The sequence below is a fragment of the Anolis sagrei genome, chromosome 1 (assembly GCF_037176765.1).
Source record: "Anolis sagrei isolate rAnoSag1 chromosome 1, rAnoSag1.mat, whole genome shotgun sequence".
Taxonomy (NCBI): domain Eukaryota; kingdom Metazoa; phylum Chordata; class Lepidosauria; order Squamata; family Dactyloidae; genus Anolis; species Anolis sagrei.
The window spans coordinates 234097942-234124362 of NC_090021.1; the positions used below are offsets into that span (position 1 = coordinate 234097942).

Consider the following 26421-nt stretch of genomic DNA (forward strand, 5'->3'; position numbering starts at 1 on the left):
TCTAGCTGGGATGTTTTAGCAACGTCTGCAGAGGGAGGTTGTTGAAGGAGGACTGAGGAAACACAGACTGTGTTGCATGGCAGCAGTGTGTTTGCAGTAAATGATGCAGTAAACCTTGAGTGGATAAAGAATGAGATTCTGCTCCAGACAATCTTATTCTAGCTGTTTGTGCCTGCCTACAACATGCCACTTCAGAGCCCTTTGCTGAACATGCATGAACAGCATACAGACAAAGACCCTTGGGCCCTTTTCACACTAGTTATCCCTCCACATTTATGGTTTTGACTTTTGCAGGACTGATTATTCAAATATTTGATTTAAAATGTTCTTTCTAGGAATCTCTAGGTCCTCCAACATGATTGTCTGGTCGACTGGAGGATATAGAGAGTCCTAGAGATGTATTCTTTCATGTAAAGACATTGCCATTTCTTTATTCGCGGTTTTTCATTTTCATGGTGGTCCTGTGACCCTAACCCCAGCAAATGTTAAGTAAATACCAGTAGTTATAGTGCTGAGACTCCTATTTAACTACCATGGCTCCATCCTGGAGTTTGTAATTTAATGAGCTCTCTGGCTGAGCATCCCACAACTGCCAATTCCAGGATTCCATAAGATGTTGCCATGACAGTTGAAGTGAAATCATAGCACCATAATTGTATGGTGTGAAAGGGTCTCAGGACATTCATAGTCTTTAGATCAGTGGTTCTCAACCTGTGGGTCTCCAGGTGTTTTGACCTACAACTCCCAGAAATCCCAGCCAGTTTACCAGCTGTTAGGATTTCTGGGAGATGAAGCCCAAAACATTTGGGGACCCACAGGTTGAGAACCACTGCTTTAGATGAATCTACTCGGTTTTCTTCCACTGACAACTGACCTAAGAAAGCAATCCATAGGACATTATGTCTGTTGTGGGCAGCTCACTAGGTATCACACTCACTATCTAGGAAATGTATAATTTCTTATTGGCAGGGCCTTCACTATAAACCAGAGCTTCTGCAACACTCTCTTTGAATGTGATCTCTCTTTCACTCTCCCCTCTCCGCTGCCTCCCCCTCTTCAGTGCCCCTCATTCTCCCTCCCCTTTGTCCTGGCTCCATCTGCTTCTTCGGAGGAGTGGGAGCTGTGATTGAAAGAGGCACCTGCTGAACTCCTGGTAAAAATAGGAGCATCTAGTTACTCCCCACAGTAGGGAGGGTGAATGTATCAACAGAGTAGTAAACAATGAAAGAAGTGCTGAAAGCACACAGAGGAAGGGGGGAAAGAGAGGCTCAGAAGAAGCCAGGAGAAGGGCGCCCAGAAAGGTGGTGGTCTCCAGGAAAGACCAGCCATTTGGTAGGTGGCTACTCATTTCCCCCTGAAGTTGGTGTGGGCAGTGGGCTTAAAAAATAAAGGTACCTATGCATGTGTCTAGAAAAGCTCTTATTTAGTTCAGATGAAGAGAAACAATCAGACAGTGACTCTGTCCAGAGCCACACTCAGATTCCAGGCAGTTCAGATCTGACACTTGGACACTGCGCAGAGAAGAAAGAAATGGGAGGGAATTTCTCAGTGTCAAATCCAGAAGAGGGAACAGAATCTCTACAATTGGGCAGTTATGAGGCTGTGTGAGCCTGCAGAGAGTTCCTTCACCTCCTGCTCTTTTCCACTAACTTCCACTATCTGAGGTGTTATATGTGGCTATCAAGGGAAGGGTCGTCTTATCAGAGGCTCCTTGATTGGCATCATCACGTGAAGAGGTTATCATTTTTCTTTAAATTTTTACAAAATCTGTTTCCTTCTACTTATCTGCTTTATATTTGTTTTATGTCTACTGATCACTCTCGTGATTTCCTTAACTACAGTATTATTGTCTTTTTGGTTGAAATTGTTTTTGTTGTTTTTGTTTTTTATTCCCTGCCCCCCAAACAATCTAGGAATTAATTAAAGGGAGGCATACATCCCTAAAATAACTGAATTAAAATATTAAACACTAATCTATTTGACAGATGGAAATTCAAAAAGTGAAATTGTTTTGGGCACAGATGTAGGAATGTGGAACATTGCATCTGCTTAAACCCCTGCCGGTTGTGCTAAAGCAGTCTTCCCAACTTGATGACCACCAGATGTTTTGGAAAGATATTTATATGTGTTAGAAAGGTGTTAGTTTTGGTTGTTGTTGTTGTTGTGGAAATAATCTGTTAATTACCCAGTTTTCCCCACCATAAATCTGAAACTATACCATTTTCTGCAATTGATAGCATTCTTAGATGCACTTTTTCCCTATATAAATATGTCTAAAAACGGGGTGCATCTTAAGCCCCTCCACACAGCTGTATAAAATTCACATTGAACTGGATTATATGACAATGTGGAATGAGATAATCCAGTTCAAAGCAGATATTTTGGATTATCTGCCTTGATATTCTGAGTTATATGGCTGTCTTGAAGGGCCCTTAGAATAACACGTGCTCTTTATATACATACATAAAGCTTTTTCTTCCTGTTTGTGAAATTGAAATTAGTGTGTATCTTGTTATCAATAGCATCCCAGAATTGAAAAAAATACAGTAATTGGTTAATGGGGATGGTATGGCTATTGCCAAATTATCCCTCCCTCAAGGATCTAAAAGGAAATCTCCGGCAGAGAAGTCCATGACTATTTGTGTTACTTTGGCTTGCATGACAGTCATTCTAGTATTAAATCTGTTTTAACCCCATCTTCTGATATCTGATTTTTTGTTTGCATGCTATTATGTTGTTATAACATTTGACATTTTCTACCATTGTATTACCATAGCACTATTGAGGCTTCTTTTTTTAAAAAAAATGAACCAATTAGGAACAGGGTACAGGAGTCACTAATGACACTAATAAAGCAGACAAAAAACTGAAATTGTGCTGTTAACGTGTAAATGCGGTATGATAGAGAGTATCACGAAACAGCTAACCTCATAAGACTGGCTGCAGTATACATTGCAAATTGAGTAGCACAGCATAAAGGAGTAGTGTAATAGGACCCTCAGAGATGGCCTGTCAGTAACCATGATTCTTCACTATTGTGTTGGCTTTCTAGTCACGCCTGATGGATATTGTAGCCAGTGAAACCTGGAGGGTCACTGACTCCTGCCCCTGCTCTAAGAGAAGCAAAGAAACTCAGTATCCTCATTCATTACCTGAATAGTAAGAACAGACCATGAAACAACAGACTGGTTCAAGATTGGGAAAGGTGTACGTCAGGGCTGTATACTCTCATCCAACCTATTCAACTCGTATGCAGAACACATCATGTAACATGGGGGGCTTGTCGAATCCAAGACTGGAGTTAAAATTGCTAGACAAAACATTAACAACCTTAGATATGTAGATGATACCACTTTGATGGCTGAAAGCAAAGACGAGCTGAGGAGCCTTTCTAACCAAGGCGAAAGAAGAAAGTGCAAAAGCTGAGTGGCAGTTGAACATAAAAAAAAAACCAAGATTATGGCAACCAGACCAATTGATAACTGGCAAATAGGGGGAGAAAACGTGGAGGCGGGGTCAGACTTTGTATTTCCACATGTGAAGATTACTGCAGATGCAGATTGCAGCCAAGAAATCAAAAGATGTTCACTTCTTGGGAGGAGAGCAATGACAATTCCCAATAAAATAATTAAGAGTAGAGACATCACACTAGCAATGAAGGTCCACGTAATTAAAGCAATGGTATTCCCCATCATAACCTATATATGTGAGAGCTGTACCATAAGGAAGGCTGAGCAAAGGAAGATAGACGCTTTTGAAATGTGGTGTTGGAGGAAAATTCTTGGACCACAAGATCAAGCCAGTCCATATTCCAGGAAATAAAGCCCAATTGCTCACTGGAGGGAAGGATATTAGAGGCAAAAATGGAGTATTTTGGCCACATAATGAGAAGAGTGGAAAGCCTGGAGAAGATAATGACACTGGGGAAAATGGAAAGAAAAAGAAAGAGGGCCCAACCAAGGGCAAGGTGGATGGATAGTATCCTTGAAGTGACTGGCTTGACCTTGAAGGAACTGGGGTGGCGATGGTTGACAGGGAGCTCTGCCGTGGACTGGTCCATGAGGTCATGAAGAGTTGGAAGTGACTGAACAAATAAATAACAAAAAAGCTGAATGAGGCCAAAACCCAATATTTTCTTTTTTCCCCAATATGACTGATGGTCAAAAGCCCATTTGCTCCACTAGTGTCTGAGCAGTGAGATTTTCACAGCAACCTACAAATTATAAGAAAGGAAATAACACTGGGCTTTAATAGAAGCTCAGTGAGAAGATTTATTGGACTACAGGTTTTATAGAATGCAAGGACAGGAGCCAGCCAAAGCAAGGGGAAAATGAATGCAGGCTTCAGCACGCAACAATGCCAGAGCTTAACATAATAGCTAGCAACTCTGTGTTTAATTTCTACAAAAACCTTCCCGTTCTTTGCGGAGGGTCTGCCATTCAGGTTTGAAATATGTTTTTCTTTCAACAAAATGGTTACAGTCAGTTCTCCATATCTGAGGACTTGACTCTTGCGGATTTCATTAAAATGCAGGCAACTAACTGCTAGAGAAAGTTGACCACAGAATAATGTTGGGAGGACCTTAAGATTCCTAGAAAGAAGTTATTTCTGCGTTTTTTAAATTCTCCATTATTCCATTTATGTGAGGGCCCTATGGCCCTAACTGCTGTGAATGTAGAGGATTGACTACATTGGTTGGTTGGTTGGTTGGTATCCCATCCACTCAAGTTGTTCCTATCCATCAGTGGATTCTGGGAATAGAGAAGAAAGCAATGTTTGTATAGTAATCACAGTAAACCTAGTCTGGTATTCACAAGGGTTAGGTAGTACCCACCTGAGTGGGTACATGTAGCTGAGGCATGATAAGCAGTTTCAGGCAGAAAGAGGATACATCTTAGCAATAACATTTAGGACACACCCAAGTGAATTTGGTGTGTGCTCATAGGGCAAAAGAAACCTTCGGGCTGAGAAAAGCGGTATATAAGTAAAGTAAAGTAAAGTAAATAAATAAATAATAAACCTGTGGGTTTCTAGATATAACTGGCCTCTTACCTCCATCATGGCCTATGGTTAAGATGACTGGATTTGTAGTTGTACAATATCTGGAGGAGGGCACAGCTTCTCTATCCTTTCTGTAAGAAACCCAAGGTAAAAGCAGCAAGCAAGTGTGAGGCTGAGGACCCTTCCACAGAGCCATATAACCCAGAATATCAAGGCAGATAATCCACAATATCTGCTTTGAACTGGTTATCTGAGTACACACTGCCATATAATCCAGATCGATGTGGATTTTATATAGCTGAGTGGAAGGGGCCTGAGACAGAAGGGAAAAGGGGGAAGGAGAAAATCACTTAATAAGGTATGATTGAGAAGGGCTGGATAAGTTTTCATAGCTGGAAGAAAGCAAAGGAGATATGTGCTTGCTCGTGAATATTCTTCATATGTGTCTGTTCTTTTAACTCAGATGGATTTCCTATGTAGGCTTATTTGACAAACTACACTCAGTCATCTCTTCTAGCTCACAACTCCAACTTCCTTTTTTCCTTCAAGCTTTTTCCCCCTACACAAGAGCTCTCTCCTGTAAAATGCTCTATCTGACCAGAGGATAGAATGACAAAGTCCTGAAAGACTGATAAGCCTGTAAAGCATTCCTCTCTGAAAGAGCAGGGTCACTAGCAGTACAATCTTATAAAGTCAACTCGAAACTCAGCTCCATTGAGCTCAATAAGACTTAATGACAAGTGAGAGGGTATAGGATTTCAGGGGAAATAGCAAGAGCCAGTGTCAATCCTAACCAATCCATGCTTTGGTCAAACATCCTAGACATTCTGAGTTCTCAAACTGTTATTTGCAAATGTCAGGGGGGTATTTTTAGCAGGTGATAGGATGTTTCACCTGCCCCTACTCCCTGAAGTTGTCTGTTGCACGTTTCATGCCCGTCACAGACTGTTCCTGGCATTTGTCTCCAGGTTTTATTTAAAGATGATTTACTAAGTGAGAAGAAAGTAGCAGGGCAATGACTTGCATTGGCACACATGCATGCTTACACACCTGTCTTGAAGGATCTCCGAGTAAGGATCTTCAAGTAAGTTGCTTCTTTAACGGGTTTTGAGACGGGGCCTGCCCTATCATCAAATAGAACAAGGCCAGCTGCCTCAATTGGTTCTCCCATCTTATGGTGATTGCATTTTCACACCATTAATGAATAGCAAACAAACCTGAAAAAGTGAAGAGAACAGCAGCAAATTATTGACTCGTTCCATTAGGTGTGATTATCTCATCAGAGAATTGTATCTGTTCCTGGTTTACCCTTTTGGTTGAGAGCTTAATATGAAGCTTAACTTTTTTATAACTTTTACAAATATTTATAACACAAAGTTGGGTTTTTGTGTGTGTCAAGAGTGACTTGGCAAACTGCAAGTCGCTTCTAGTGTGAGAGAATTGGCCATCTGCAAGGACATTGCCCAGGGGGTGCCCGGATGTTTGAGGTTTTACCATCCTTGTAGGAGGCTTCTCTCATGTCCCTGCATGGGAAGCTGAAGCTGACAGAGGGAGCTCAACCCGCTCTCCCCAGATTCAAACCACTGACCTGTCAGACAGCAGTTCTCCCAGCACAAAGGTTTAACCCATTGCACCACCAGGGACTCCTACAAAGTTAGTAGAATACATTTATGTCACCCTTCTTGCTTATGAATACAGCTATGTATCTCACATCACTCATCTTTGATTTTTTTTAACAGTCTATATAAGCTGGTTAACCCAGGATGACCATACCTTAGGCTGAGTGATGCAAATGCCTCCGATAATAGATGTTGTGGCTCAGCCATTCTGCGCTTATAATGCAGTACTGTTACCTGTTGTGCCATATGACTTCTTTATTCCTCGAACTGGCCAGCAATACTCACCTATGGTTTAGGATGCTAGTAAATTAACTGGTAGACCAACCAGCTTCTGTATGTAGAATGGGGCAGGAGTCCATTTGTCTCTCTGGCTATGAGATCACTACAATTCACCTCAATTGGTAGAAACACATGAAAGCATTTATTACTTCAAGTTTCCCCACTTTTTTCTGTACACTGTGTCTTTTTAGAGCTGGACCTATAAAAAGCCAGCTGCTTTAAAATCCACTGACTGAAGTGAGGAGCCTGGCATCATGGAAGCTGAAGATACCAAGGAGCAGCAGGAGATGCAGCAGATCAACGGGGTGGCACAGAAGGGAGAGTCAGGAGATGTTCAGATCGTATCTAAAGGAGAGAGCGAAGAAGGAAAAACAGACGATCTTGGGAATGAAGAGTCTGGCGAGAACGAGACAGGGAAAGCACAGCCAACTGGGAAAGAAGCTGCTTTGGAGAACAAAACTGGGAAAGATGATGATGCTGGGAAGAGTGAAGCAGAAAAAACAGAGGATACTGGGAATGAAGGTGCCAGTGAGAATCAAGCAGACAAAGGAGAGGATTCTGGGAAAGAGGCAAAGAAGGTCAATGAGACCACTAAAAAGTCTTTGGTCAATGAGGAGGGACAGGGATCTGAAACCATCAAAGACGTGAAGGAAAGCCATCAAGCACAGGCTGAGGCCGCAGTGGCTCCGGGTGAATCTGGGGCAGAATCCAAGGAAGAAGCTGGTGTTTCTGGCACAGAACAAGAACCCCAGGAAGGAAAAGGAGAAAAAGCTGGTGCTGTCGAGAAAAATGCCAGCAATTCCAGCAAAGAGGTAGGAACAGAGTGTTTTTCTAGTCTCCACATTCCTAATAACAACAACAACAACAAAAACAACATTATTTGTATTTCATCCCCTCTCCCAAAAAGGACTTGGGGTGACTTACAACAAAAATGCAATATATATAGTAATAATAGGAACCAAAACGACACAGATAAACAAATCATAATACAAATACAAAAACATTCCTTATCACACATACTATAGACTTCTCCGGCTTTCGGAATAGGGGAAAGCTTCCACCTATTTGTGATTGGTTAACTCTCCTCACACAATTATATAGAGCATAAGTAGCTAATATGACAGCTGCACCCCCTTAATGTGAATGTGTGGCATAGACATTCACATTAAGACTCGTAGAGTGGTTGGTGTCTTTCTGTTGCGCATAATTATCTTTAAGATGCATTTACATTAATATTTGTCTTTTAGATCATGGCTAGGATTCTGTATCAGAATGAGTATAAATGATACCTGGCCCAATCTACCACCAAATCTGATGGAAACATAATTCATCCTGCTCCAATCACCAGCAGGATGCATCTCTCATGCATCTTATGCCCAGGAAAGGAGGGTGGGGGAGTAAGACTGTGGCAATAGTTTCAAAATAATGACCAAGCAGTGATCATGAATACAAAACAGTTACACTTGAGTAAATCTAGGTTACTGTTCTTTATTCACAGTCTCTAATGGCCACAATTATAATTCGCTCCCCATCCCTAATCTATTTACTTAAGCATCAACTGTATGAGGAGGAAGAGGTTCTTCTACTGGCAATTAGACCACAAGCAAATGATGTTTCCATAAGGATTCATGCCAAAAATGTTACTTAACAAATGTCAAACATGCAAGAAACAAGCAGTACCTGCTAAAATGTTCTCTTTTGCACAATCATAAAAGGTACAAGAGCCCCTCCAGTTTTCATTCTGGTACCTTTATGGCACATTGTATATATTCTGTCATGATTAAATTTAAATGAATTCTATATCAGCTACTTAGTTATACTTATATCTTAATTATACTTCAATCTACTTATTCTGACTTCTGCAACTATAAAAGGTGCAGAAGCTATCTCCAGGTTTCAGTCTAGCAATCTAGCGAGGTATAAGGTGCTCTGACAGAACCTGGCCAAAAGTAAAACAAGCCTTATTACTTTGAAAGAATTATTTCATATACAGTTTTGCATACTATATATTTTTATCATCTTTATGTCTAAGAGATTTTCTTGTAAACAATACATGCATCTAACTGAACAGGGCTGTGAAAGGTATAGGTCACAGACAGACCTTTTTAGCTCCACAAACTTCACTGGGAACTCTAAAGTCCGTTTTTAAAAATAATGTTATTATGCAAAAATATAAGTATCAAGTTTCTAACAGTTTATTGGAAATCTTGTGAATTCAAGGCATCCAGTGAACAAAACTGGAAATGAATTGTGGTTGGTCTCCTCCCATTTCTTTTGTGCCCTCAGGGCCGAACTGGCAGTACTTCTGATGAGCCTCTCTCACCTGGACCAGAGGAAGAAGAGGAAGAATACTGGCCAGAATTCTCTCCAAGTTCTCCTGATGAGAGCCCACAAAGCCCCACAGAGCTCAAAAGCATGGAAACGGGTAAGGAAACTTCTTCAGAACATTGGGACATTGTGAAAGGAAATATTAGATTTAAAGTTTATAATTTGAATGTGAAATTCACACCTGACAGAAAATCTGAGAATCCTCAGGAAATGCACATTTCATTTCAAACACATGAGTACTTCCAAACTGTCTCTAATCCTCACAATGCTGAGAAGACAGCTGAACCCCTTCAGAAACTAGACTACTTGACCTACCTGCAAGACTGCATGGTCTGAGGACCATACTCAGTGGTGTTTGGTCCTCAGTCATTATATTGTTATCATTATTTCTCTATAGTACAACTAGCACACTGTATCTGACCATTCTGAGAAGCAAGATGGAGAAGCTTGGGAATTATTGTTCATTCAGAGTGTTTATTCATCACTTCTCTTGCCAGTAGGATGTCCAAAGCAATGTGAAAGAAAATACATTTTGCCATCATGAAATATACTGCTTTGAAATTGGGTCCAACATTTTGATACAGATTGACTTTGATTATATATTGTAATATATTATTTAAAAGTATTACAATACGACCTGCATATCCTTGGCACCAATACCTGCGATTTCACTTAGCCGCATCTGAAAAAATATGTTGTCTCTGACAATACAGTTATGCTAGAGGACCTAGAAATGCAAGAAAGGTATTGTGTCTAGGCATTTTCTAGATCCTCCAACACAATGTTATACTTCTGTCATAAGTTTGAATTATTATCTCCAGTTTCACATTTCCATGATAGGTCCAGGAACGAAATATGGGGAAGTATGAGTTAGGGTTATGAATAAATGTTTTAGTATTCAGTGTTCAGCTGGTATGTCATCAACCACAGTCTACTATATACGTATCATCAATTCCAAAGTGGGTGAGATTTTTAACAGTACCATTTTCTGTAATTTGGTCTAGGCAGCACCACCTCAGGCCCAAGCACTCCAGAGGCTGCTACCGGGGACACTACCAGGCAAGACAATCTTTTACCTAGATTATCCAGTGCCTCTCAGGGCTAGGAATATGATTTTAAAAATTCTAGTTCTCATTAGCATTCTTATCTGTACGTATAGCATGAAGGGAAGAGTACTTCACTGGTATCGTGGGGAAAAATATACCCCACCCCACCCCACCCCCCCCACCCCCCGTCTTTATCATTTTGGGGAAATAGAAAGCAAAATGTGATCATTGTCTTTATTTAATACCAGAATGGAAATGTATTAATGGTTAATACACATGGTTAGCAGTCTTCAGTTCAACTCACAAAAAACAATTAATAGAAAGCAGGCAAGTCAGTGTTAAACTGCTGGGATTTAGGGGAGCCAGGTTCAAATCCACAACACAGCATGGCCATGAGTCAGAGCCACTTCAAAATATTGCTTGGAAGACAAAGTAAGAAGGAGAACAATATTTGACTCCTGGAGCTTATTGGAGAAAACGTGGGATGTAAATGTAAGTGAAAAATAAATAGTGTTGCCTTTTTGCCGTGGGTTCATGCACTGGCCCTTTGAAGGAAACATGCCTGTAAAAAGGGCACAGGCCTGAGATCATAAGGCAGCAATAACGACATCAACAGAGAATTAACACAACGACAGCAACTCCCACCTCCTCAGAACTAGCAGCCAACAAAACTATTAAGATACTTCTCCTGAGAGCAGCCAGGTTGTTCTTCTCTTGGTCAACATCCTGGCATCTCCTGCCATTTTTAGAACGACATCATGTATTGCCATCCTTCATCTGGTATCCCTCCATCCCCCACAACTATTTCTTGGCTTGCTTTTGGTTTTTAGCATTGAAGCAGCTCCTGAAGGGACTCAAGAAAAGCAGCAGCAAACTTCACCTGAGGCAACAGCTGGCTCTAAGGAGAAAAAGAAAAGACCTGCACTGGATAGGAGGGAAATAACAAGACCTCGGATGCCTCCCAGAGCTCAGTCCCGCAAGGCCATTATGGACAAGTTTGGAGGGTAACCTTGTGCTTCTCTCTTTAAAAAAATCATTATGGATGTTTCCTTACTAAATCCAATATTTCACCCTCCTTATGAAGCATAAAAACTTCTTTTCGTTCATCATAATTACAGATGCCATTACAATAGGCATCTTGATATCAAGCTTATGGTTCAAGCTAGTTTTAGGCTTTCCTCGCAGTTCTGCACAGCCCGTTATGCCCCCTCCTGGTGTTTCTTTTGTTGCACTAAACCTGGATAAGAGTTTTCACAGAAAATTGAGAAATGGGATTGTTACATATTAATACATGTTAAAGGAAAGGTAACACTTCAAAGTGCTGCTTATGACTATGAAGTCATATATGGCTTAAGTGCAGGCAATCCAAAAGACCATATTTCCTGATTTAAGCCTGGCTAAGTTTTAAGTTATTTGGGGTTCTTCAGTGAGGTTTGACGAGGGCTTGGGAGTGGGTCTTCTCAGTAGTTGCTCTGAGGTTATGGAATTTCTTCCTTCAGGATTAAGTTGGTCTCCTCTCCGCTCTCTTCCTGCCAACTGATAAAGACCTTTTTATTTAGGCAGGTCATTGGCTGCTAACTGGAAGTTGCATAAGGGTATTTTAATGGAGGTGCTGTCCTTTTGTTTTCATTATTTTGTTTTATAAGCTTTTGAACTGTTTTTAATTTTATAATAAAATTGCTCATTTTAAAACTTAGCATAACTGGTTTTAGCTATATTTTCCTTGAATTTGCTTCAGGTTTCATGTTGGGAAAGAGCTGGGATAGAAATTAAATAAATAAGATAGCAAGCTGCGGGGATGGTGATGACACCTGGCACCCTTAGTAGTTGTTAGTGCCCAGGCAAGGCTCATGGCCAACACCTCACTTGGATCTTCCTTAGATTTCTTTTTCTGACTTGGTACTATAAACAAGGGAGCCCCCGGTGGCGCAGTGGGTTAAAGCACTGAGCTGCTAAACTTGTTGACCACAAGGTTGCAGGTTCGAATCCGGGGAGTGGTGTAAGCTTCCGCTGTCAGCCCCAGCTTCTGCCAACCTAGCAGTTCAAAAACATGCAAATGTGAGTAGATCAATAGCTACCGCTCTGGCGGGAAGGTAACGGCGCTCCATGCAGTCATGCCAGCCACATGACCTTGGAAGTGTCTACGGACAATGCTGGCTCTTCGGCTTAGAAATGGAAATGAGTGAGAACCACACCCCAGAGTCAGACACGACTGGACTTATGTCAGGGGAAAACCTTTACCTTTACCTTACTATCAACAAGATCTTAGAAAGTTTATTTCCATGGACTACATCTCTCAGAACCTCTCAGCCAATGCAGATGTTGGAGCTGTAGTCTAAAACAGTAATGTTTCTAGATTCTGTTCCAAGTGGCTGCATTTAGCCACCTTTTAATTTCCCACGGTGCCTGGATCTATCATTGCTGTTGAATATTATGGGAAATGTCAAGAGTGGCTGCCCCATCTGCTCTGTGTTGCTTAGAATGATGCCACTGAACAGGTTAGGCCATCAGAGGTCAGTGATGGGAGATGGCAACAGAAGATATTTGTCTAAGATCACCTCAAACCTTTGAATTATACTTGGTTCCTCTTGGAGAAGACTGAAGAATAAGTTAACATATGCAGAAATAACCTAGATAGTGGCCACTGACCCTAACCAAGCAGATATTTCTCCAGAATATGCATCTGTGTAATAGAAAAAGAAGAAAGGAATAGAATTATTTGAATGCTCCATGAATTGTGCATATTTATATAATATGTTTTGATTGTTCCCCTTCAACTAACACCTTATATTCTCTTTTGGTTACTTCTGCATCTTTCTCTTTCCAAAGGGCTGCAACTGGACCTGCCCCTAACATCAAAAAGACAGGAGGGGCAAACACTATAAAGACCATGTTGCTGGAATGGTGTCGGGCCAAGACTCGTGGCTATGAGGTAAGAAAAACCTGAGAAACAGAAACCCAAGAGATCTTAATATTCCTTGATTGAATTCGGCATATGTGTTTGTTATTGGTTGTAATAGGAAGGAGCAACATTGCCTGCATATCTGAACATAACCTTAAACAACTTTTATTAAATATTAGACAACATTTTCATATTTGCTTTTGTGGAAGTCAATCTAAATGAACTCGATGGAACTTACTAAGGTGCATAGGAGTGGGGTTTTAGAGGATTCAGTTAAAGAAGCTGTCTCATCCACAATGGTCATGGAGATGTGTTGTCCCTTCCTCCACCATTCACAAAAAAGCGTATTCTTTAGGTGGTGCTGCCAACCAGATTGGATTGACTTTTATCGTATTTGGCCCAACTTTATATCATTTTTTGAAAAACTGGAATCTTATGAAACCTAAACCACAATTTAACCCACTCCAGTACCAACTGAACACAAATGGTTCTTTCCTATTCCCTTGTATTTTATGCTGAAATTCATCCTAAAAGGGTAGAAAGATTTTTAAAAACCCGGACTCAAAAGTTCTCCTTATCTAGCTCCCATATGTTACCTTCAGTTTCTCCCTTTTCATTTCGTTGGTTGGAAAACATAATATTTTGTATATGTGCTTAAGAGATTTCCAAGCCACCATGCAGAACAGTTGGTGTAAAACAGAAGTGATAAAATATAGAATAAGTTAAAACAACAAAATTCAGAATCAGTCAGAACAGAGTAGGTGAAGACATCATTAAAACAAGCTCGAACTCTGTTTCAAAATGCTTCAACATTTAATACACGGAAGGTTGACTTCACATGAGATTTAATGTATCACCAGGAGCATTATGTGAGGATTTAAAAACATTTCTTAAATACAGTGAGAGATCTTTTTGAACAGCGACCCGACACATAAGGAGTTTTAATGCCTTTCCGCCCCACTTTGAACCTAACAAGAAGGTGCCTCCTTTCCGCCTCCTGTATAGTAATTAGCAGCGTTAGTGCAGTACAAGAAAGCAATCAGCAGGAGAATTAAGAGTTAACCCCTCCCCCTGCATACTATAGTTCCAATTCAAAATTGACCTTTTTGCCTCTTGCTCACTATTAATTTTTTAAACAGATCTCATACAATGTTACAGAAAATGCATTTAATGTCACGTGAAGTTAGGCTCTGGGTGCCTGTGCATGAGGCACTTTGAACATACTAAAAGCATTTCATGAATGCCAAGTGGTATAATTACTTTGCATCTACCTACACACAGGCTTTCAGTAGGATGTAAATAGGCTGCTCCCCAAGCTATGGTGACATTGGTTTTTTGTCTATCGCTCTGGAATATATTTTGCAAGTCCTCAAAATACCAGAACACATTTGAAAACAAAACATTGGTTAGGGATGATCTTCTTCACTGGGACGTGAATAATCCCAATTCATAGGATTTCCATCCACATTTATTTTTAGATGTACCTATCTTGTATCATTACAACATGTTCTCCTTGGAACTGACAAACATAAATGCTTCATGTTCTATTAGATTATGTATTACTATCCTTTTTGTTTCATAGCAATAAGTAAAAATAGTCCTACAGCTGATGAAGAAGGTAGAGAGGGAAATATGATTTGTCTTAAAATGCCATAGATACATAAATTATTATTCTTTCACAAAATGAAGTGCCTGGGTTTCACAATTTTGAGCTCCTCATAAAAACCATATTCCTAGATTTTATACATTTTGCGGGCCTAATTATTTCATATACTGCAGAGGTAGCAATTATTTAATTGGCACAAGTGAATAGCAGTCTTTTAAAAAGTGAGGAAAATCTATCTTTTCCAGGCAGTTATTTTTATGGACAGTAATGCCACATCTAAAACAATAGTCCCAAGACAGTGAAACATAAACATCTGAAACTTGGAAAGCATATTAAGGGGACCCTAGGGTATGCATCTTGGGATTTTTATGATTAATTAATTTAAATTAATGTAAATAATGTTCTAAGATGCAGTACCACCTGTAGTCACTAGATTTCATCACTTACTACTAGGACACTGATGTAGGTCATTTTTCTAGAGATGGCAGTCCATCACACTCAAGAATGAATCCACTTTAAATCTGATTTTTGCCTCCTGCAGAATTCTAGGGTTTGTAGTTTAGGGAGGAGCCTTTAACAGTCTCCCTAAGCTACAAACTCCATAATTCTGCAGGAGGCAGAAACCAGATTTTAAAGTGGATTCATTCTCTAGTGTGACGAAGTAGATCGTCTAGACCAGTTTCTTAAAATGTCCTCCTTCAGATGTTTTGGATTTTAGCTCCCACAATCCCTGAAAGCTAGTGAGCAGGCTATGATTTCTGGGAGCTGAAGTCCAAAACACCTGGAGGAGCCGAGTCTGAACAACACTGCTGTAGGCAGCTCCAAACTGGGCCAGCGACATAGCAGGGAAAACAGCATGACAGGCATGATTTTTGCTCCCCTCAGTAGGACACCAAAAAATCTAACCAGTATAAAACACAGTTCTTTTGCTATTTATTAATGCAGGCATGTTCATAAAAATATGTATTTGTAACAGCTACTCTGTGTTCATGTGTGTCTTTATATGTAAAAGAAAGTACAAGGAGCGGAGATGGGTGAACCTGCCACAATTAATGTTTCTCTTTCTCATCCTAGCATGTGGACATCCAGAACTTCTCTTCCAGTTGGAGTAGTGCCATGGGCTTTTGTGCCCTCATCCACAGTTACTTCCCAGATGCCTTTGACTATGCTACTCTTGACCCAGCAAACCGTAGAGAGAATTTTACCTTGGCATTTTCCACTGCTGAGTGAGCATCCCCTAATTTCAAGAGGCCACTAATGTCAGACAGGTTGGAATAGTATGTAGGGCTTAAAAACCATCTAGGCTCTGAAAGGGGGAAACCTGGAAGTGTGATCACAGCACACAAGCAAGTAGAAATAGGTAGGCCTCATACAGCTGGGCCCACAAGCCATGAAGAGTTTTGAAAGCAAGTAGCAGAATTCATGGTTTGTTTTGAAACTGAATTTTTAAAATAAAGTAGCAAGGAATGTTCTACAAAGTCAGACCCAGTCAGCAATCTAGCTTAATATTCTAGATCAATTTTGAGGTTTCTCTGAAGTCTTTTATGGCAGAAACGTGGATAACCATTCCCAGGCTATCCCCGGTCCAGGAAGTAGTGCAGCTTGCAAAAACACACTTGGAAGCACAAACACACTCTATACTGTGATATTTGAAGAGAATGCAAACACTTCAAAACAGGTTGAATACTGTCTCATCAAATCACCCACCAAACAGCATATCTATGTTTTCTGGACCAATCTTTAAGTTCTTAATCTTCCTTCCTGATCCCACATGCCAACATAGCACTACTACCTCATCAGATTCTAAGGATGCAAAGGAGAACAAGTTCTAGGTATTATAGTAACGATGTGAAAACTCACCCAAATGGTTAAGTGGTTACAAGTAAATGTTGACAGAACATTAGGTTCTGCAGAGCTCCATAAAACATGTACCATAGGGTGATGCAATAATTTTCCAGTATGGTCACCCAAGTAGGAACAGAGCCAAAAGAATGGGGATGAGAACTCTGTAGGCTTCAGATGTTGTCAGACTACAACTTCCAGCATTCTAAACCAGAAGAGGCAAAGTTTAAGCAAACTGACAACAGGCTGCACTTCTCCAAGCCAAATTCAATAACTGGGATTCATCCAATTAAAGAGAGACCAGAAGTCCTGTAGTCATAGAAATTGGCACACCTGAAGGAAAAAGGCATGACTTCAGAATACACCAGATACATGCCATTGGGATATAGCCAGAGGTGAAACCATGGATATTGGTTGAGGCTCGACACAAGTTTATTGCATGTTCTGCAGATGTGGCTTCCCTAATATAAGTATTTTCTGAATTCTGAGATTGGAAAAGTCACTTTTGGGACAATTTCCACAATCTCCCAGGGACCACTCATGCTATCAAACTCTGGGATTTATATTTTTAAAAAGGTTTCATTTATCTACCACCAGTACCTCTATGAATTTTTAGATCCTCTGTGATATTCTATGGTAATTTATAGCAGAAGCTGTTAATTTCAACAGGGTTTGCTATTATTCGTGTTTTTCTGTTTCAACTCCTATGTTCAGGAACTGTCTTTATGGGGGATACTATAATCAACATAAACACCGCTTATGCTGTAAGCACATAGTGATTATGTGGCACACATATAGTGGTTATTTCCAGGCTATTAAAAAAAGAAAATTCACCACAATCAGATAATAAAGTTAAATTGAGATGCCATGTCTCAGCTGATCATATTACTAGCCTAAGTATCTTCTGAGATACAGAACAGCTCTCCTTGCATCTTCTTGAGATACATGGTAGAAATTATGCCACCCTCCAAAGACCTATCAATCTTATTAGTACTTCCAGGCATGTGATTTGTTATCTGGACCATAATTTATATTGCAGTCCCCATCCATCCCATGTTAGTTTTTCCAGAGTGAGGTCTTATTACATTTTTTGCCTGAGGACTGTGTGCTCAAGGAGGTGCCTTGTAGATGCAGTGATGCTGAGAAAGTTGTCAAGGTGACCTGGTCATTAACAACCTCTTCCCAACTTTTCCCCAGGAAACTTGCTGACTGTGCCCAACTTCTGGAGGTGGATGATATGGTGCGCATGAGTGTTCCCGATAGCAAATGCATATACACTTATATCCAGGAACTGTACCGCAGCCTGGTGCAGAAAGGACTGGTCAAGACCAAGAAGAAATGAGAACAGAGCACCGATTGATGCTTAACACTAATTGGAAAATGAGAGAAGCTGGGTGGGACAGGTAAGCAGGATTTCTTCTCCATCTAGGCAGAGTTATCATCTGGAAAATCTGGGTCAAATTAGACTTTGGGAGGAATGTGTATTCCTTTTAATGAACCCATTTCCCCTCCTATAGTGGAACTACCACACAGATATGTACCTCAGCAATGAGTTTTGAAGTTCATATCTGTCTTTCAAAACACAAGACAAATCATGCTAAATGTAAATATGCAAATATATATGTTAGGATGACCATATGCTTGTTACCATAAAACATGCCTTACCTCTTGGGGAAGCATTCATTGAACATATCAGGCATGAACCACTGAAAGTCCATAATATGGCTGGTAAGAATCTTAAGAGTATGGAACTCCTATCCATTGAGCTGTCATAAGACAAATATTTATTTGATTTTAACAAAGGAACTCTTTCGCTTTCAGTTTTGAAAATTAAAAGTGGTTTAGGTGGTTTTTAAAAAGTACTTTTTAATTAATTGTTAACACAAGAAGAGTAATATAAATCTCAATTATTAAATTCCAGTTTACATTTTCAGTTGATATAATATGTCTTATTTACTTAACCTTGTCAATCCTAATTTCACACTTTCAACCACTTGTGTCCAGCAGGTTTTTTTTTTTTACCTGAAGTGGTTTAGGTACTCTGACTAAAAAGTTCCCACAATATATCAATGTATAGCAGTGGCTGACACCTCTACTACAGCCGAAGGGCACATCTCAAGTTCTGTGTATCTTCACTTCATTTTAGATGAGCAGCACAAGTATGTAGAAGTTTGGGACTTGCAGTCAGAGGGAAGGGTGTTGTACAGAAGTTTTAACAGTGGAAAAAGATCTGAACAGCAGAGATCCGAAGGACACTAATATTTAGGAGACAATAATGTTAGGCTGTGGGACAGAGGATAGCTGTTTTGGTATGAGAGTGGGTTTTGGAGATTTAACAATAGCATGAAATAAGAAGATTTAAATAATGGTGGGTGTAAGCTGAAGGGGGTGCTCATACTGTGAGGCAAAGAAGTGTCAAATAATAATAATCATCATCATCATCATCACCATCATCATCATCATCATCATCATCATCATCTTTATTTATACCCCACCACCATCTCCCCAGTGGGGAGTTGGAATGGCTTACATGAGGCCAAGCCCAAATAACAATTACAATAAAGAAAAACCAAAACACAAACCGAAAATGCGAACAATAAACAATAACGTAATAGTTACATAAAACGTATGAATACATAACAATATGAAAATTACAGTAAACGGAAGCACAATAACAATGGGCGGGCTACATGTCATGATTAAAAGACAAACTAATTAAAAACTCGGGTGAGATAAAAGAGAGAAGCTGGTAATTTGCGGAGGAGAGCTCATTATAGCGGGAGTTGTGGAATCAAGCTTTCCCACAAAAGGGGGGGGGCGTATAGTAAAGAAACTCACGCCCATTATGATGTCCTTGGAACCATATTTTAATGTTTCTATGTACACTATAAGGATTAAGAGGGTTCAAGTTCAGGGTTCTGTTTGTTTTTTTAGGAAGAATCAACAGGGATGAACCTTATGTAGAGTGTCTCTAGTTTCCTCAACTCTAAACATCTACTATTCACAGATATCTGGCTTTTGGGATGTCCAGAAAAGAAATGGCTATCTTTCATGTAGATGCTAACCATCATCTTCAGCAATCCAGCCTCCAGGGAAGCATATGGACAGTCTGTTCTTAACAGGCATAACTTGGAACAAGCAAGTCGCTGCAGCAATTACTGCCTCCAATTCCATCTCTTGTTCCCTTGGCAAATCTTTCTCCAGCCCTTGATGCTATCACATGTCTCCATGCAGATCACCAAATCCATTAAAACAAAACTATAGCAAGTCAAGGCAATTCACCTATATTTCATTTGAGCAAACTTCGGTTCAAATCCCTTGCACCAAAATATGAAGGCTACATGGGAGACAACTCTCGCTGAAGGTAAAATACAGATAACCCAGAACTCAGTCTAATTCTCTGTATATTTACTAAGAAGTAAGTCTCATAATGTTAAATCATGTGCAAGCAAGAAGCTGCAGCTCTACATGAAGAAGTGCCACTGAACTTTGAGGAAATGCAGTTAGAATCAGACTGCTGGGAATAAACATTAGGCTAGGAACAAATAGGACACCGAAGGAGATTGTGAGATTCCCCTATCCTTGCCAGTTTAAAACTTTACAAGAAATAGTAAATATGTAAGGCTTTAGGCCATCATCCCACACCTAGGCAGTAGACATGATGTGACCATTCAATTTGTCTTCTATTACTTTACGAACCTACAGCAAACAAAGAAGTGAAGAACACCTTCATAATACCGTATCACAAAGATATTCTGGATGAGACAAAATACTCTTTCTTACCTTTACCCCTTCACACATACACTGTTTTGTGTTTTTAAGATAAATTACATTAGAATTAGAAACTTGAACCAATAAGGAATGAATACTGCCCCCTTTGTCCTAAACAGAGAGCTTTAGAAACTCATGCTACAAATCGCAGGATTCCTCAGGATTCAGTCGTGGTAGTTAAAGTAAAACTGTAGTGCTACAATTCTGTAATGTAAAAGATGTTGGTATGTTTGGCCTACAATTCCCTGCAAGTCTGGGCAGTCTAGTCAAATATTGGGACTAGAAGAGTTCTAATAATATCCAGGGGGGGGGGGCACAGTTGCCCACACTATCCCAGAGAATTCTCACACAGAAGACAGATTCCAAGCTAAGCAATAATGATTCCTAGTTTGCATACATAGTCCTGGTGTACTTTAACAAAACTTAAGAACAGTTCTTGACTTTCTTATATATTTCACATATAGTTCTGGAAAACTATATGTATCCACTCTGAACAAATTCTGATAATAAAACCCCATGATAGATACACATTAGTGTTACCATAAGTCCAAAATTACTTAAAATACACAGCTACAACAAAAAATAAATTACATAAAAGATGAGGACTATGATTCCATTCCATTAAGATGGCCAGGCAACTTGAACAGGAGAGCTGCAACAATGTTATCTATAAAGAACATGCAGACATTTAACAGAAGAAAGAAAAGTATTTTTATTTTTTAAAATATTAAGTATTTCATATATACATATGCAACAGAAAGACATAATCATAGCTCAGCGTATTACCCTAATAGTAATGTATATGTGTAGAAATGTTAGTCAAAAAAATCAACCCCAAAAATTGGGTCAATTGCTTTTGGCGTTTTCAATGCCTGGGCAGGGAAATGGCATCAGTGGCTAAGGTAGCTGGTCCCCTGAGATGGCACTGGTACTTTCCCCTCTCTTATCCATGGGTTATATCAAAATCCATAATTTTGGTCCCAAAATGTGTCCTCGACTTTGATTTATATATGTGTATACATGGTACTTTCAAGAAAAGACCACAATCCTATGAACAAACTGTAAACTCATTTACTGTAAATTATAATATCTTACTTATAAAGTAAATTATAAGATCTTACTATAAGTCAGTGGTAGAGCCCATCTTTGCATATTGAAAATAACAGGCTCAATCTTCACAACCTTCAGCTAAGGCAGGAAAAACATTTGTCTGAAAACCTGGAGAGACTCAACCAATCTGTTGATAATACAGGGCCAGAGAAGCTAAAAGTCTGTGTGAGGCAGTGACTGAATGAATTTTATTGTTACAGGCACAGACCTAGAGTGTAAAACTTTAAAACTTCACAACATTTTAAAAAAAAACCCCAGAGCTTTTTAAAAAAATGTCAACATTAAGACCAAAAATTCACAACATTAAAAGCAGAAACTCCATGGGTAATAAAATCTAAAATCACCCACAGACTGCTTGCTTATTTTTATAGCTGCTGCTCAAAACTTAGCCACTCTATAAGTGATGGATGGGTTCTATACTCTATAAGATGTTTTAAATAATATTCTTCACTTCTGCCAGGGATCTTCTGCACAATGGGAATAATAAAAACAGATCTAATATCATTCTAGAAAGGACATTATAAAAGAACATGCCAGGCAGTTTCCTATGTTCCTCTGTTTAGGACTAATCACATGTCACATCAAACTCCATTTATTACTAGCAACATTGCTTCATGGCTTAACCTCACTTCCCTGTTTCACGCACAGACCTTTCCTGCTGACTCGCCACATCGTTTCTAGTTTTGGAAGTCACATGGGATGCCGGCATTTCATTACCCGGAAGCAGGAAATTGTACCTGCCCAACAGTACAACTTTAGAGGGCCCATTCCCCCCTCAGATATAGAATTTGTCAAGAACAAAAGCAACCCAGGTTTCCATCAGGTACATTATGCTGTTGCTAGGCAATCTTGGGAGCAATCTGCTTCATCCCACTCACCTACTGTGAAATTATATGAGTGGATCTTCAATTAGCTATCACAACAGATAGGCAGAGAAGTTTTGGTGGGCATTTGTTGGGCTGAGAAGGTCACTCACTCGGCCGCTTTTCGCTGAATTCGCGAGTGTGTTCTTTTGCTTTGGCCAGGAAGCGTTCATGGTCCATGGTGAACTCCTCAGCCAACTCAGCACGCAAGGGATGGTCCGGGTCAGGGTTATTCACTAATGCTATAAGTTCTTGAATCACTAGGGGAAAGTAAGAAGAATCAAAAGAAGGAAAGTAAGAAGGGCCTGAGATTGCACTTTCAAGCAGAGAATCAAACCAAATAAGGTTGATACCTCAAGAAGGTTCTATCTACACACCATGGCAGGTGTCTCTTCTTGTCATACCTTGTTCTATTTTTGTGGAAAGGTTCCAGTTCCTGGGACTGATGATTGGCAAGCACACTCGGCCAGTCTCGTCCACATTGGGATGGTAGATCTTAGTCTTGAAAGTTACCTTGGGGGGGTGCAAAGGGTAATCACCTGGAAAGCTGATCTCAACCTGGAATGCCCCTTGATTGTAAGGTGGGTCATCCTGGGGAAATAGGAAGGGGACATGAATCGCAAAAAGACTAGGACTTGCCTAAGAGCCCATCTATACAAAATTAAAGTGTCCAGGCCCCTGGAATCCCTTTCATTCCTCAATCAGATAGTTTAGTTCCTCAAATGGAAACTGAAAATCCCCCCACAATGCAATAAATACATGGAAACATTGTTTGTTTTTTTAACAAGTGAGCAGTCTCTCTCTGAATAGCTAAATTATCCTGGCTGACACATTAATAACAATTAATAATAGCAATAGTAACAATAGTAACAATTATAATGACATTTTTGTTATCCGCCTCTCCTAACAGTTCAAGGCAAGGTACAACAGTCAAAACTTATCAACATAAAATACACACAACAAAAAACGTATATTAAAACACAGGGTACAAAGATCAATATACAGTGGCAAAAGGATGCAAATGCAACACTCATGCTACAAAGTTGATTGGCTAGGCCTGCAGGAAGAGATTGGTCTTCAGTTGTCTCTTATACTTTGACAGCTCATTCAGCTGTACAATCTCTTCCAGCAAGTCATTCCAGTCATGGGGCAGCTGATGGAAAGGTTCTCTCGGTGACCGTCACCAGTCAGGCTGGAGTACTTCCCCCACTCACCTCCGAGGACCCCCCACTCACCTCATGGACCCAAAGCATGTAGGACCTTAAAGGTTATGACCAGCACTTTATACTTTGCCCGAAAACTAATCAGTAACCAGTGGAGTGACTTTAGTATAGGCGTGATATGTGATATATTTGATCCCCTTTGAACCCATCAAGGCCCTGCCATTTCCCCAGCTTGCCCAAACTCACCGGCACCAGAAGCCACTTCCAAAGGAGGACATTGGCTGGATCCACCTCAATATTCCGGAAGCAGCGGAATCTTGACCTCCTGATCTCATCCAGCTCCTGAAAGGACAAAATGCATAAGTTGGCTTCAGGTCTAATGATGAGACCTGCACAGCAAAACCAATTTCAGTCACTGTCTAGCACAGTATGCTGGATTATAGCATAGGTATTACATTATTTTTCCACATAATCATCATTCAGTTCAATACATTTTGTCATCCGTACAAGTTTTTTGATGCCTATGTCATAGAAGTCTCCCGCTGCCTTTTTCTGCCAGTTCATTATTTTGATTTTTACCCCGTCGCCGGTGCTCCTTCAATTTAGTGAACAGATGATAGCCACTGGGTGCAAGATTGGGACTGTGAGAGGGGTGCCTTAAAACATCCCAACCAAATGAACAACTCTTGTGTTACATGAGTAGTGTGAGGATGCACACTGTCATGAAGGAGACAGCAGAAGGGAAATGGAATGAGGACGCTCATCTTTAATCTTCAGCACAATGCCAGTCAATGAGCTACTGATGACTGGCACTACTCGTGCTTTTGTTGGCTTCCTGCTACATGGCAGTGATACCAACTTCACCTGCGAAAATTCCTCACGAGAGCTACATGCCTTGTAACCCTTGGATAATCAAGATTGTTTCCTGTCAGCAATTTGACTGTTTTCTGTCCTGATCTTAGAGTTTTAAAAAACTTGGCCATACAGCCCAGAAAACTCAAAGAAAACTCAGTGATTCTGGCCATGAAAGCCTTTGATAACATATAATAGGGACATTGATGTCGCAACAACTGAAGAAGCTGTCCAGGAATTCACTGCCTTCATTAATTGATATGTCTCTTAAACACAGTTGTTTTTCTTATTTATTAGTGAGGAACAAGGAACGAAAGCAACATACAGTACACACGTTTTCTAATAAGAGTGCCACCACCATCCCACTGTATTTTAAGACTCTGAATCAGAGAATCATTGAGTTGGAAGAGACCTTGTGGGTCATCCAGTCCAACCCCCTGCCAAGAAGGAGGAAAATTGCATTCAAAGCACCCCCAACAGATGGCCATCCAGCCTCTGTTTAAAAGACTCCAAAGAAGGAGCCTCCACCACACTCCGAGGCAGAGAGTTCCACTGCTGAACAGGAAGTTCTTCCTAACAGGAAGTTCTTCCTAATGTTCAAGTGGAATCTCCTTTCCTGTCATTTGAAGCCATTGTTCGTCCTAGTCTCCAGGGCAGCAGAAAACAAGCCTGCTCCATCCTCCCTCTCACATATTTATACACGGCCCTCATCATGTCTCCTCTCAGCCTTCTCTTCTGCTGGTTAAACATGCCCAGCTCTTTCTGCCACTCCTCATAGGGTTTGTTCTCCATACCCTTTATCATTTTAGTCGCCGTCCTCTGCATTACCCAGCTCTTTCAGCCACTCCTCATAGGGTTTGTTCTCCAGACCCTTGATCATTTTAGTCGCCGTCCTCTGCATTGCTGGCAGACACTCAACAGGAGATGTAGAGGTGGTCCAATGAGACATGCGTGAGGTTTCACCTTAGATGTGTCAAAATATAGGAGGCACTAGAATTCAGCCATTCTGTAACAGGGTTTCCTAACATTGGGTGCTTCTAGTGCTTTGGACTTCAGCTCCCAGAATTCCTGACAGTTTGCGACACTGGCAAAGGCTTCTGGGAGTTGAAGTCCAAAACACCTGAAAGGTTAAAGCTAGGGAAGGGTCTATCACACAACAAAACGGCAGTCAAAACTTTTTCCCAAATCCCTCCAGCCCTTGTCTCCTTTCCTTCGCTGCGCACTACCTCTCCCTAAACAGCCCCCTTCGCCTGCCGCAAAGGGCAACTGGCCAGAACCAGGCGGGTCCCGAAACCTTCGCGCCCGCCCTACTTACTTTCCCCACTCTCCGCGCCGCCGCCATCTTGCGCTCCCTGGCAACAGGAACAGCGCGCGCTGGAGACCTAGGCCACGCCCACATGCCTCCCTGAGCCACGCCCACAACCTCCTAGGCCACGCCCACGTGCCTTCAGGTCTGCCTAGTTGAGAAGGTTCAGACTACAAGCATCTCCACACCAGGTATGGGCCAACTTGGGCCTTGCAGGTGTTTTGGACTCCAACTCCCACCATTCCTAACAGCCTCAGGCCCCTTCCTTTTCCCCCTCAGCCGCTTAAGCGGCTGAGGGGGAAAAGGAAAGGGCCTGAGGCTGTTAGGAATGGTGGGAGTTGGAGTCCAAAACACCTGCAAGGCTCAAGTTGGCCTGTGCCTGCTCTACACCAAATAGTACCATAACTCCTTTGCCATCACGTTCTACCTAGCAGCTACAATGAGTTAACTAGGGTAAAACAATACTGATTCGGGTGCAAAGAATGACTTTTCTGGCACCACTGATAGAGCAGAAGGATGGCTCTGTTGTGATAAACAACACACATGGGGGAGAAACATGTTTGCTTTGCTGTTACAGGGAATCTGCCTCGCTTTTTCTCAAATGTATTCCAATTTGATTAGGCAACCAAGCCAACATGAAAAACAATAGCAGAAGCTTCCTGTCACAAGTTAATTTTAGATACCAAAACTGAAAATGCTGGCTGGTAAATGGTGCAAAAAGCACAATGTTTGT

The 26421-nt window shown here is 40.7% G+C and overlaps 2 protein-coding genes across 5 annotated transcripts; one reads left to right on the forward strand and one right to left on the reverse strand.

Annotated features, from left to right (window-relative positions):
• The first annotated feature begins 1096 nt into the window (after positions 1-1096).
• On the forward strand, positions 1097-19895 carry SMTNL1 (smoothelin like 1). Of its 2 annotated transcripts, XM_060771799.2 has the most exons (9): positions 1097-1332; positions 7091-7711; positions 9186-9324; positions 10232-10286; positions 11104-11277; positions 13103-13205; positions 15856-16007; positions 17821-18026; positions 19631-19895. In XM_060771799.2, the coding sequence occupies exons 2-8, from the start codon at positions 7154-7156 to the stop codon at positions 17963-17965; spliced, it is 1326 nt and encodes a 441-aa protein (XP_060627782.2). In that variant the 5' UTR covers positions 1097-1332; positions 7091-7153; the 3' UTR covers positions 17966-18026; positions 19631-19895. The 2 variants fall into 2 exon arrangements, with proteins under 2 accessions (XP_060627782.2, XP_067317766.1); XM_067461665.1 differs by lacking the exon at positions 19631-19895 and having other exon boundaries at positions 15856-16049; positions 17821-17907.
• LOC132772934 (ubiquitin-conjugating enzyme E2 L3) lies at positions 18023-25764 on the reverse strand. 3 transcript variants are annotated; one of them, XR_009631296.2, is made up of 5 exons: positions 25698-25764; positions 23777-23872; positions 22772-22958; positions 22383-22627; positions 18023-18389 (listed from the first exon to the last, which is right to left on the reverse strand). XR_009631296.2 is itself a non-coding variant. In XM_060771783.2 (4 exons), exons 1-4 carry the CDS (start codon positions 25722-25724, stop codon positions 22473-22475), a joined length of 465 nt encoding a protein of 154 aa, XP_060627766.1. In that variant the 5' UTR covers positions 25725-25764; the 3' UTR covers positions 21082-22472. The 3 variants fall into 3 exon arrangements, 1 of the variants encoding a protein (XP_060627766.1); XR_009631295.2 differs by lacking the exon at positions 18023-18389 and adding an exon at positions 19086-21061; XM_060771783.2 differs by lacking the exon at positions 18023-18389 and having other exon boundaries at positions 21082-22627.
• Positions 25765-26421: the final 657 nt, after the last annotated feature.